A 13,922-nucleotide genomic window follows, 5' to 3' on the forward strand; every position below is an offset into this window, starting at 1 on the left:
GGTCTTCTGCTCAAAATCGCTGAAAATCAAATTGAACAAAATGACTTGATTTATCACGGCTGTTGGCATGTACGCGCCTGCAAGCACGTAAACACATACCCTCACACACACACATACACAAGCAGAGTCGTCCAGGATCGATGACATTCTGGCTGTATGATGAGTTGATTCATCACACGAGTTGCTGAGACAGAATCCACCTCTGACACTGCATACTGTTACTTTGAGCCTCAGCGTTAATGATGTACAGCTTATGATGGTGTCTCCAAGGTGTAACACACATTCATTTTGGCACAAGTACAGGAAGTCACACGCTGACATACACAAACAGGCAGACACTCACACAAATGGTGGATCTGCAAACCCTTCAGCTCTCCACAGATAATATGATATCCTTCCATCACACACACACACACACACACTCAAGCAGCACACTTAAGTTTTCAGGCTATAGAGTGCCGCTCACTACTCTTATGAGCACTCAAATCAAGCCTGCGGTCAGGATTATGGTCACTTGTGCTCGGCCAATGAAATTAGACCAGTGCTCTAAAGCATCCCAATAAAGTAGAGAAAGAGTGTGGACAGTCCATCTTCTCTAATTATAATGCTCGCACCTTCTCTCCCTCAGGAGCAGCCAGGCTTTATCTACAAGCCTCTCTCGTGCTGTGTCTAAATAATAATCACAGGCCCAGTCAAACTCAATCTCTTTCCTCTCTGTCTTAATCTTTTTTCTCCTCCTTCTGTTTTGTAGCTCCCTCTGAGTGTGAGTGTGTGTGTGTGTATGCCACTATGAAATTAAGTGATACCTTAAAGAAATTGGAAGACACTTTGTGACTGACATTTCCCATAAATCCTGATGATTCCACTCACGCACTCCATCCCCTCCTTACAGAAAAGGATAAGTATGTTCTTATACTGTGGAAGGTAAGCACACTCCCGCTGTCTTGTGCCATAAAGCAATCTCTCTTTGTGCTGTAAAGCAAAGAAGCAGATATCTTGAGCAGCTTTATTTTCTTGAGAAAATAAAGCTGCATCCAGTGTTGTGCATGAACGCACTCCAGCGATTTAGTATTTTATAAAAAAATCGAAGCAGCAGATGCCACAATATTGTGACTTTCATTCTCTAGTAGCTCCAAAAACACTGAATCTACATTTCCTATAATGCAACTCAGTAGCATCTTTCATTAGACCCATTGACTGGTAAATCCTTCAAACTCAGTTTAGAGAGATGTGGGTGTAAAGCTAAAATAGCTGCCAAAATTAACACTGGAGCTGAGATAACCCTGAGGGTTATTTTTTCAAACACTGGAAAGCTCCCTCCAGACAGTATGTACTATATACAAATGTTTTTGTAGTTAGTATACAATATCAATATAATGTGCACAGCTGGTACAACTGGTTTCACAGGCTGACTGGTACTCTTCAAACCAATAATATGAGTATATAAGATGTGAATAGAAGGGATACCCTTATATAGTATTATTATTATTGTACTGAAATCTAATGTTGGCATAATACTTTTATACTTCGTTTAATTTTTAAAGATCGTCCCCTTAAAATTTTAGTACAACAACAAATGCACCCACAGCCTCATGCACAAATACACGCACTGTACGTTGAGGTTTGTAGTCTCAATAAAATTGCAAATAGTTGCAATGTTTTTTCTATTTTAATAATGCAGTTTGAATAACTAAAGAACTGAAATGAGTTAACTCAATACTACAGTATGAGGACAAAAAGTAGGCATGAGAGTTTGTTCAGCACACTTCAACATTGGAGATCCTGTTACACGAGGGCCAATCAACAGTACAATATATCTGCCTGGCTGAACATGGTGGAAGTAAATAAATCACTGTCGAGGCTGAACTTTAGTTGTATAAATGAATATACCCTGGCAGAATCAGGTTAGGCTAAAGGATCCTTCATAACTCTCAGTAAAGAAGTAAGACTGTCACACACAAAACTGTGTGTGTCGCTGATTTGCAGTACGTACAGTATAGACATGAGACTGAATATGTTATTAAAAGTCTACCTCATATGTTGCAAGCAGCACTGTCATGTGAATGGGCTTTTCATCAATTTAACTGTGTGTCTTTTATTTTATATCCTGTAGATTTGTACCAAAGTAGCCAAGAAAAGTGTGTGATGTATATGAACAAATATGCTCTCTCTCTCTCTCTCTCTCTCTCTCTCGCTCTCTTTATATATATAAGGTCGTTGGAAAACACACGTTGAATAAGTTTAGCCTCTTGGGAAACACGCTTATTCGCTTTCTTGCCAAGAGTTAGATGAGTAGCTAGATGAGAGTTGTTCTCATGTCTGTGTGCTAAATATGCAGGAGCCAGTTAGCTTTAATTAGCATAAAGACTGGGAACAGTGGGAAACAGCTAGCCCGCTTCTCTTTAAAATTTAAAAATATTACTTAGGGAGAGTTACAGGTGTTGGTATAGCATATTTCTGAACTTTGAAAAGAGCCAGGCTACCTTTTCCCCCCCTGCTTCCAGTCTTTATGCTAAGCTAATTGCCTCCTGGCTCTAGCTGCATACACTAGCCTACTTAGCACACAGACATGAGAATAGTATCAATCTTTTCTGCACACAGAAAAGTGAACAAAATGTTGAACAATTTTTTTAAGGAAAGAGAAAAAGAAACGTGGAGTAATGGCAGAGGAAGGGAGAGCAAAACCAACATGCTAACAGTAGTTGCTAATTCATGATACACCAGCTAAAATTAAAAAAAATGTACGTTTACTTTGTCTGTGTATAGGTTTTATGTATGTTTGCCCCTGTAATATGTTCAGGATCTCCTACTGACTCAGTTGACCATAAGCATCTAGAGAATCATATGTCACACTTAGTGAATAAGGGTAAATAGGAGAGCTTGTTATAGGGTACCATTTGTCATTGTTGGGAAATAGGAACCTCCTTTACTGAATTAACCACACACACACACACACACACACACACACAGTGTATGCACATGCTGACCCCATTTATCAAGGCCTTGATTACAGGCCAACCAGATGGCAGCCAATAGTATTGACTGGCCCTGCAGGAACTGCAGGTTACAGTGTCTCTGAGCTCTTCATTTTCTTTGTCTCTAAAAGAATCTTCAGCGAGGAGAAAGAAGGCAGGAACGTGCATGTAACAACATGATAGATGTCCAAAGGCAAATTGAATCTACTCAGTAGACAAACTGGGAAGTCCCTTGACACTCCAAAATCATTCAATACACTATATCTGCACCAAGATACAGCAAGCAATGAGGGAACTATGTATTGTCATATACAGGGTGCGAACTACAGGGGAGCCAGTGGGAGCTTGGCTCCCCTTAATAAGACATGAGCTCCCCTGAAGACATGATTTGTGAAATTTGCTGGGGTCTCTAAACTATTGACAATATGCTGTTTTTGCCATGCATTTCTGTTTTTCTTCATCATCATGGATCATGCGTAAAATTTGGCTATTGATGTATGATTCATGTATAAGGGTGATTCATCACTAATTAACTCCACCATTGAAGCATGACGGCACAATATCATAAATTTCACTCATTTTAACTCAAAGATCAGAAAAAAACTGGCTTTTGTGGTTGCTTCGGTTTTAAAGTAAAGGCTGTTCCCAATTAACTGTATTATTCACTGTATTGTATGTGATGGGAGTTGATGAGGTCTCGATCCCTTGTAGGCAGCCTGGCCTATTTTTGTTGGTATTTACAATGCTCATGCATGTGTGTGTTGTTGGCTGGTTTGTTGATACGTGACCCTCGCACTTGATGTCTTAATTGTACCAAGAAACATCTCAGGAATGGTCGGTTATTATTGACTGCACATTGAGTCAGATGGATTACTGGATGGTTCATAACAAGGTAAGGTCTGAGCAGTGAGTCTGGAGAGTTTCCTCGAATTATGCTGCTTCTTTTTCCCATTTAGTTCCAAAATACAAACAACCCCTAACTCTACAGACAATTAGTGAAAAGACAATTGTCACACCAAAGGGTGGCACAGTGAAATGAATCTGCACATCTTTCCAAAATACATGATTCTAGACTCTTGGTGAGGTAGTGACTACTCGCATGGCAGAGCTAGCCGCTAACACTCACACTTATTGTTTTAGGGATTCTGTACATGTTATGAGTGATTGACTGTCCTGTTTTTCATGACATCATGGACCATGTTGGAAATAAGTGTTTTACACTTTACATGTTATCCCTTGGATTGTTTGTCTTCTATATCCATAAATAAAAATCAATCAATCAATCAATCAGCCTTTTTCTCAACTGTCTGCTAACCATTCCTCTTTTGTAGAGCAGTTTACACTCCAACAAAGGAGGATTAGGTAAAGAATGGATGGTACAACACAGCTAATAGCTTCCTCCATTTTGGACTCTCCAGTTCTCCATTCCCTTAAATGCACTTTCAAGACAGCTTGCTATTGGTCAACTGCATTTGCATGGATTTACTTTGCTCCTGTGAGCGAATCGACTGATTGATTAATTTCTATGGAACTGCCACAATTTTGCCACAAAATTCTCAGTTTTATATGTTAGTATGACCAGGCCTTAATTCTGTAATTTCTGTCAGGATTTTTTTTTTGCCCCACAAGAAACTTGGGTATCCTATAAGTTCTTTGTCTATGAGTATACAAAAACCTGCTGTGATGTGGCAGTAATGTTGGTGATTCATAATGGCTTTTCTATGACTTTAGGTCAACACACACTCCATAGAATCAATGAAGGCAATGGGGAGCCAGAGAACTAGGATCCCATCATATAAAATAATCATTAATTAGGTCGATTTGTTAATGCCACAGAAGCATCATGGGACTATAGAGCGAAGGACAAATCCAGAGCAGAGTCGAGCAGGATTAGTTCCTGAGCTAGCAGAGGTATATGTGGTTTCCAGATGAGGATTTTAATTACTTTCTCAGTAATTAGTGGTGAGTGGATTAACAGTGAGGTGGTATGCGATGGTCTTGCCATGACAAGCTTGAGGTTGGAGTTTATTAAAACTCACAGAAGGGATGTGCCAGTTTTAAAACTGTTAACACTTATCAATGTGTCTGACTACAGTAACAAGTTCAGGCACTACAGACTATGTTAGGACTGTGTCAGTGCTCCAATGACTGACCTTATAATGTACGCCCCACAGGAGGAACCTAATTTATTTTTCTTTAAGCTTGCAGCTCAGAAATATGTTTACATTACTGTCCAATGCATATGGCCAGGGATGGCTAGAGTCTCGTTCTGCGCCAGGAGCCATGATTAATGCACACAGACTGGAGACTGGACCAGCGCAGGGTCCCTCCCTGTTATCCCAAGGGAGGTAACCTAGTTCTGCTGGGGACAGTGAGAGAGAGAAAGAGAGTAGATTTCACATTTCTACATTTCTGTACAAATCTTACACATGCAAAATGCTGGGACATAAACACACACACGCGCTAACACAAATCAGATTAACGCCACACAAACTGTAATTGTTCTGTTTTGTACTGTCACATACAGTAAATGCCTTAGTCTGATATTGTAACCAAGCTGGGGTCAGTATCACTGGGAGCATAACTCAAGTATCACATCTAGATTTCTGGTCAGTCATTTGTATTTGGGCATGTTAAGGCATAGTCTGATTGATTATTTGGGGTTTTGCATTTATTCTCACAGAGAGAACCAAAAGCAAAAGTAGAAGAGTAAAGGGGAAAAAAATTCTTTGTGACTGCAAGAAACAAAGTTTGATTTACGGTACTTAAGGCAAAAATGCAATAGACACCAACCATATCCCTCCACTTCCTCTAAGCTTAATCAAACTATCATTTTATATATTCACAGTAAAAGTAAATTTATTTATAAAAGGCTGTGGGTGAAGGGAACAGATAGGGAGTTGGGGCTCCAGGAATGAAGATTGGAAGGTTTGGCCACAATTTAAGAACAAATGTTTAACTGTTTAACACTGAGAGCAACATGACTGCATGTGTGTGTGTGTGAGAGAGAGAGAGAGCTAACCCCAGCCCTCCAAAGTGGAAGAAGAACCAGATAATGACAGTTCTCTCCACTCAGAGAACTATGGTTACACATGCAACCCTCATTAATGGATGGCTAACCTGGAGGTTAGAGAGACAACTTACAATGAATTGGATAAATGTTACCTACTGTACATTATGGTTAGAATGTGTTCATCAACTGCATTGCAAACGCCTAATCTGTTATAAATAACAGAAACAACTTAAACTGCAGTAAAAGGAAAATGCCTTTTCACATCATTTAGAAACATTCTAAATGAACCAAAAGTAATATTAAAAAAGATTATGTATCTTAAATTATAACATATGTTATTCATTCAAATTGCAAAAGTGAAATGGTGATACCTGTATATTATCTTGCTTTGGAAGAGAAAGTATCCAAAAGTTACTTAAGGTATATCCCGAGTTGTTAAAGTCCAGTAGTTTGCATTGCTAATAGCTGTCTGTGTTGGGTAAACTGATGATTAATAAGGGATTATATGTAGAAAGTGGACTCCTCAGGCTTGGGCACGGGAGACAGGACAACTATAGTTCACAAGTTGGATGCCTCAGAGGAGGTTCTAACCCATTTATACTGACCTTATTTAGCTGGGAATGCTTTTAGAGTCTGGAAGGTATTAAAACAATATTTGTGAACCAACAAAATTAGTGTGTGTGTGTGTGTGTGTGTGTGTGTGTGTGTGTGTGTGTGTGTGTGTGTGCGCGAGTGTGTGTGTTAAGAGGTGGGAGCATTATCCCACCGGGTATTTGCATGACTGTAGTTGCAATAACAGTGCTGACCCAGCTAACGATAATTTTCTGGCTTTGAACTTAATTACTTGATGAGGAGCAGCTGTGTTGTCGATGTAAGTTTCAAAGTCTCTCCCAAAAATCAGGCTGAGTAGTGGCCACACTCCAGACACCAGGAGTAGGTTCCTGAAACACTCTTTCTGATATGCCTGATTTCTTGATACAATTTTCATGGGTTTCTTAGCAAAAGCACAGCAACCCTCCAGTAGTAACCAGTAAGACCAGTTTCTATTGGTTGCTATTGAAGCTAGAGTGAACCGACTTATAGTAAGTGTCCAGAAATGCATTAACCTTTTACAAACCATGTGTGCTATCATGGGCTGGTAGGAAAAGAAGAGCAATGTACGGTGGCCGGCAAGGGCAAACGCACTGCAACGTAAGAAAACACATGCAAATAGACCAAACACAAGCAAATTAAAAAAACATCTTCATTAATTCACAACACATGCGCAGCATTTAGAAAACACACTGCAAAACGCTGCAAAAACACAAAACGAGTGTGAACGAAAGTGTTTCAAGAGGACACTAAAAGTGCTGAACACAGCTCGGACACGCTTGTTGTCAAGTTTGGTTTGTGACTCATTAAGTTATTGAAGTGGGGTCTGTGTATCATCCGTTCATGTTCATGTTGTGGGTTTCTGACTTCTGCTACTGCTCTACTCTGCGCATGCACTGAAAGTGGTCACTGCACATGCCTCGCAAGATCTTGCAGAGCGAAAAAGTGGAATTCTATCTAGTAATTTTAATGATTTGTGACATATATTAACCTTTACTATCCTACCACCAGTGTTGGCAGACAACCTGTAGCCTGCATGATCATCATATAGGCATTATTAGACCAGAGATATTTCGAGGTATAGGCTACAGAAAGCCAAGCATTGTTATGATAAAGAGATAACCTCAGCTTCGATGTTCACCAAAAGCTGACAGGCTATGTTTTAGAAAGACATCCCCAAATTAGGTATTAAATCACTTATGAAGCTGCTTTGACGACCATGATCACAAGATGCCGCTGTACGACCTAAGCATGTCAAATCAAAGGGCTTTATTGTCTCCTCATAGTGCATCATAAACTACCATGCTTAAAAACTTATATGTGAGGACAGAAAATGTCACCGTTGGGTTTAATGCAGGAAACCTTGCAGACAGTAGGAAACACGATTCATGTGCACTTGGTCACTCCAACGTTCATAACAGGCTACAGTCCGTCTGTCATCACTGATGAACCTAGTTATTATCTCAGATCAACAGTAGTTTTCCAACAATTTTTTTCAGCATATGGTTATGTGGTGTGTTTTTGCACCATGTTTCTGTCTTTGCAGTGTGTTTTCTAAAAGCTGCACATGTGTTATCAAATTACTGAAGATGTTTTTTTAATTTGTGTTGTGTTTTTAATTTGTGTTTTCTTAAGTTGCAGTGCATTTGCCCTTGTCAGCCACCATAGCATTGTAATATAAAAGTGATGCAACTGATAAAAGATACAAAACTTTCTCCCCTGGCGTCTACTATTAAACTGAACCCAAAAAAATTATTCAAAGGGAACAGAACATGAGTATGTAAATGTATTCTGATCAAATTAAGTGCTTGTGCCCCCCCCCCTTCAGTTTTAGTGTGGTTCCTTTAATGCCAATTAAATGTTCCAGCCTCTGTAATAGGATGTGATGGTCAATGGTGTCAAATGCAGCACTAAGATCTAACAAGACAGTGCAGAAGACAAGTCCTTTGTCTGATGCAATTAAAAGGTCATTTGTAATTTTCACCAGTGCTGTCTCTGTGCTAGGATGCACTCTAAATCCACTCTAAAGGGAAGGTTAGATATAGGTCTACAGTTTGCTAAAACCCCTGGATCAAGAGTGGGCTTTTTAAGAAGCGATTTAATTACAGCTACTTTAAAAGACTGTGGTACATAGCCTGTTAATAAAGACAGATTGATCATATTTAGTAAAAAAGGCAAGGGTAAAACTTCTTTAAGCAGCCTAGTTGGAATGGGGTCTAAGAGACAGGTTGATGGCTTAGATGAAGAAATCGTTGAAGTTCAAATGTAATTTCGAAAAAACAGGACTAGTGCTACATTCATGCAATGTCGGCAGAATGGGAAAAACAGGGAAACCTCCCATTATTCTGACTTGGTTTTGTTCACACCTTATTCCTAGATTGGTTAACCCTACTGCTAGTCTTGTAGTCACAACAGATAAACAGCCTACATTAGGCACTTCTGCTGTGTTACTTATTTGAAGCAGTACCTTAACAAGTGAAACCAGATACAAACAAAAAACGTATAGGTCATTTTTAATTAGCTAAATCAATTGTAATAGTGTTAATATTGGATTTTATTTAGATGTAACTACCAGTGATGCTGGCTTTACAGCCATTTTGCCAGTTTGTTGATACTCTGTAGTTCTTTCCACCACTCAGAATTACAACTCTGCTGCTCATAATTATGATCTAAATGAATAATACATAAGACATGCCACGCTAGCGGATCTGTGAGGCTGTACACTGGCACAACAATGCCTTAAGCTACATACGGCAAACATGCTTACAATTACAAACATGCTTACCATGGTCACCATCTTCATTTAGCATGTTCTCACACTGACATGTGCTAATTAGTATTAAATACAAAGTGTTGCTGAGGCTGATGGAATTGTCATTAGTTTTGGAGGCATTTGGTCATAAACCAAAGTATTGGACAAATTCAAATTTTGACCTGATGGTAGCACTTGATAAAAAGCCATCCTTAGGGGAACATGGATGTATGTACCAAATTTCATGCCAATCCATCCAATAGTTTTTGAGACATTTTACAGAAAAAATGTCATCAGGCTGTCAGTAGGATTCCTCTTCTGGGGACCAAGAATATCTGTACCAAATATCATGGAAATGTATCCAACAGTTGTTAAGATATTTCACTCTGGACCAAAGTAATGGACTGAGCCACTGGCATTGCTATCCCTTTAGAGCCACATTGCTAGCATGGCTAAAACCGAAACGCTGCCTTATTTTTGGGCCAGTATGGGTAGTGTGATTCTGTAGAAAGGATCCTTGGAGTGACAAAGCGGAATCTCAATATAGCTTACCTCTAGTACTGTAACTGTATAATCAAACCTGGCGTGCACTCTATGGGGAGTAGAAGAGAAAAGACTGACCAAAATCACACCACAGGTCAGGTCTACAAAGACTCTAGCTACAGATTAAAATGCACATGCAATTAGCATATATTAGATGTGCACCAAAGTTGTTATAATATCAGGGAATAATATAACCTCAGCAACGATACTCACTATGAAATGAAAAATCCACAGCCTATACAGCCTGCACTGAGGCCAGAATAATTTTCACAATGACAAATATAGATGTTTTCATTCCTCTGTCCAAGCAGTACAACAAAGAGAAAGCACAATAAACATTGATTAAAGCAGTCAAGAGTACTGGCCTAATTTCTTTATTTTAATTGTTTACAGCCGCAAAATTTAACAGAACCTTGTATCCTCGCCCTTGACTCAGTTGTCTACCTGACATGAGCATCTGTTCTTTTAAAAGGTGTAATTATGTTCAGGAGTATATTTTGTAATAAAATTATTAGACACAGGGGACTGAGTATGAGTTCAATCTTGCTTGTTTATCTATTCTTAACTGATTATATGTGATGATGCTCATATACACTATATATTGTCCACTAAGACTGTTTGCTCATAAACCAGAAAAGAAGAGTTTATATCCCAAACTGTGCCACACCAGACTGCAGTCCTCACGGCAGAAGGATCTAACTTCCTTACTGAGTTACTCAGTGCATTCCAACACTATAGATTTATCCTAGTGAATAATGTCATATAGACAGTGCCGTTGTATCTCTGTCAAACCAACCCCAGTCTTATGTCAGTGTTGATCTGGGTCACTACCCCCAAGTGTTTCCTACTGCTTTCATTAAACATTAACTGTGTCTAAGTATATTTCTATGTCTGTGCCTCTTGAAACCACAGATGAGTTCCACTTTGAGGGGAAATGAGATACGTCCATTTATACATCTTCTTCCATCTAATGTAACAGGGTTTTTTGCTCTTTTTGATTGTTTGAGCAGATTCTGGCCAGACTGAAGAAAATAATTGGAATTTAGGCATGTACGGATACTGCTGGTCTGACAGGCCTTCAGATGTATCCAACTGCAAATACGCTGCAACATTCTGGTCAGTTGCTTGCTATTAACCTACCTTGGTACTGACAGTAACAAATGGAAAGCTATACTAAGAAATGTAACATCAGTGGTGTAAATAAGAAGAAGAGGAGAAAGTCAGGCAGTGATAGAATTTAAAGAAATGGATAAAAGATGGTATCTCACCGAGGTTACATATTGTATGTCCCGGCACAGTTTTGTCTCTCGGGGAAAGTCAGCAAGATCCAGGAAGTTGTCCACCACCACTTGGCCAATCAAATCATGGCGAGAGAACCTATCAAAGTCGTAGACGCTGAAGTGCAGCTTACGGCTCGACAGCTCGGCATACGCCACAGGAAAGAGAAACACCTCATCGAACACTGGGTTGAGTGTCTTGCGGTGCACCTTGGTCTGGTGCTTGGTTTTGCGGTCAGGCAGCAGGTAGATCTTGACGTAAGGATCGGAGGTCCCTGAGAAGTCCTTGGCAGGAAGGTCCTGGGCCTTGTGGATCTTCACGATCAGCTGCTCAATGTCAAAGTCAAACTTCAGGACAAAGTTGAGACGCCCGCAGTTATCCGTGCGACGACCATCTTCTGCGTCCACCGAGCGCTGCTTGTAGAGTTCTGGTTTGATTCGACCCAAACCAGACAGAGACTCCTGGCGCTGGAACTGAGCAGGGTTGAAGTCCGGATTAGACAAGTTCATCTGACGACGGATGGAGTTATGCCTGTAACAAAGTGTCAAATTTGGACATATAAGATCATTCAAACCATTTTCACTGACTATATTCTTTGTTGAGTCTGAAGCCACTGTGTTCCCTTAAGCCTGATGTTTTATATGCTGTCAGCCTTGTGATAAAGTATGTCTGAACCCAGAGGTCTAGGTGTCTGTGTAGCTGTGTGTGTCCATCTGTGTTTAACCTGTCAACACCAAAAGTTGGGCAGTAGCTTCGGGCATTGATGTGTACTGACCGTACAGATGAGGTAGGCTCAGTAATCTGTCTCTGGACCCTGTCCCTGGCCAGAGTGTGGACCTGGTTTTTCTCCACCTTGGCCTGGGTCTCCAGCGGGATGTCAGGCGATGTGTGGCTAATCTTTAGGGCTGACTCTGGGACAGCCACAGCCGAGGGTGGCCCTGAATGCTCCTTCACACAGCCATCCTCGCTGTACTCCCTTTCCTCCCCGTCCACCTGCACAGCAGACATCAGTGTTGTCAATGAATTCTATTGTACAAATGCTAACTTGGGTAGGAGAAATTAAGTTGGGGGCCTTGAGGAGTTGTAGTGATAGAAAATGTGTTTATTTTTAACCAGAAGTGATATTGTGCCTTGGTAGACCAGTTCTTCTTCTTTTTTTAAGAGACTAATTGTTTTGGTAGACAAGAAAAAGCTTCCATGTAGTCTGACTCTCTGGTAGCCATATTGAAAGTACTTAGGATGTGATTAAGCATAAAACTGAGCTGTCAAACAGATTAATGTCTGTGCTGTCATCTACATCTGGCCAATAATCTACTGGTTGACATTGTATTAAGATATGAATACAATATGAATATAAGCTTGAAAGCTAGCCTTTCTAGTTAGCTAGTTATCATGTGCTGTTGCAGGCACATCTAATCTGCAAACTACTAGTAACTAATTTTTATTTTAAAAAGTTTAATAAAAAAGTTTAAATTAAAGAAGAGGTTTGAAATGCACTTATATATGAAACATTGTATGATGCAGGCTTGTTCCTGTAGAACTTTTTTTTACTTGGTGCTAAGCTAAGCTAAGCTCCATATTTAGTGTACAGACATTTATCCGACTTCTCATCTAACTCAGCCAGAAAACAAATAAGAAAAATTTTCCAAATCAAACTATTCCTTCAATCCTGGTTGAGAGGCTACTCTGTCAGAAATGCAACAGAAAAGCAACTTGTGTCTCATTGTGTCCCATATCCATAAGACATAATAATTCTTAGCAGGTTTTGAGTTTGTAATGTGTTCACTCTGGAAAAGTGACAAAATAAAGTATACTCAAAACAGTGAGTATATATACTAAAAAAGGTGTGATCTTGTGAAGTAATTATTGTAACTATCAAATAAAAAAGTATGAAAAATGACTTGATTTTGAGTGTGCAGTTGGTGTACACGACTTTCTCCCACAATACAATGCACAAAGCATAGAGGAGCAGGAAAAAATGTTAACTAATTGTAGATGGTGTGGAGACTTGAAAAAAACCTTACAAAACAAAAAAAGTATTACATGTTTTGGTAAAACACTGTACATGGTCTTTGTTAAAGGCTCTGCATACTCACACAGGTATTCAATTACTCTGGCGAATTACACCTCCAGTCAGATTAAAGTTGGGTGGAGCTGAGTTTGGAATTATGGAATCATGTCATAAAACTCTATAGACCAATACGAATGATAACAGGACTGGTTTTCCAACCCTAACAGGTGCAACAGGAGAATGAGGGAGATGGGAATCAAGCCTAGTTTACATGTGCCCATACAGTCCTGAGAAGAGGTCTTATCAGGCAACATGAGTGAAAACACCTGTGTGGGTGGAGTATATGTGTGTAGGGGCTTTAGCTTTAATTGGCAAAGTTGCAGTTTGACAATCAAAAAGTTTTATTCAAACAGGACAAGTATTGTATCATGTAGGAATAAAACTGTTAAGTAAGCTGATTTCTTGTATACGAACTCCAAAAACGGTGTACTATAAAGATTACTACATACAGTACATACTGCATAAAGTTAGTATGTAGTATGGATTTGGGTCAAAGCTCCTTCTAACAGCGCAGACAAACCTGAGCTAAGGTTTGAGGGGAAGGAAGTCTCCATCAAACACGATAGAGAGGCAATAACAGAATGCACAATAATATTCTTATAAAGAATTATTGGAGCATCTTGATGGCCTAGTGGTCTAAGATGCACACCACATAACCATAACAACCTTGGTTCTGGCTGGAGATCTTTGTTGCATGTC

The 13,922-nt window shown here is 39.6% G+C and overlaps 1 protein-coding gene across 1 annotated transcript in view; it reads right to left on the reverse strand.

Moving 5' to 3' along the window:
* The window catches only part of syt9b (synaptotagmin IXb), a 48,394-nt gene that overhangs the window by 11,682 nt on the left and 22,790 nt on the right, over positions 1-13,922 (reverse strand). The window contains exons 3-4 of the mRNA XM_044194239.1: positions 11,928-12,145; positions 11,143-11,683 (exon numbers count right to left, since the gene is read on the reverse strand). Coding sequence (XP_044050174.1) covers positions 11,143-11,683; positions 11,928-12,145 — 759 coding nt within the window. The remainder of the gene's footprint in view (positions 1-11,142; positions 11,684-11,927; positions 12,146-13,922) is intronic.

Source organism: Siniperca chuatsi, linkage group LG4 (genome assembly GCF_020085105.1).
Source record: "Siniperca chuatsi isolate FFG_IHB_CAS linkage group LG4, ASM2008510v1, whole genome shotgun sequence".
Classification (NCBI taxonomy): domain Eukaryota; kingdom Metazoa; phylum Chordata; class Actinopteri; order Centrarchiformes; family Sinipercidae; genus Siniperca; species Siniperca chuatsi.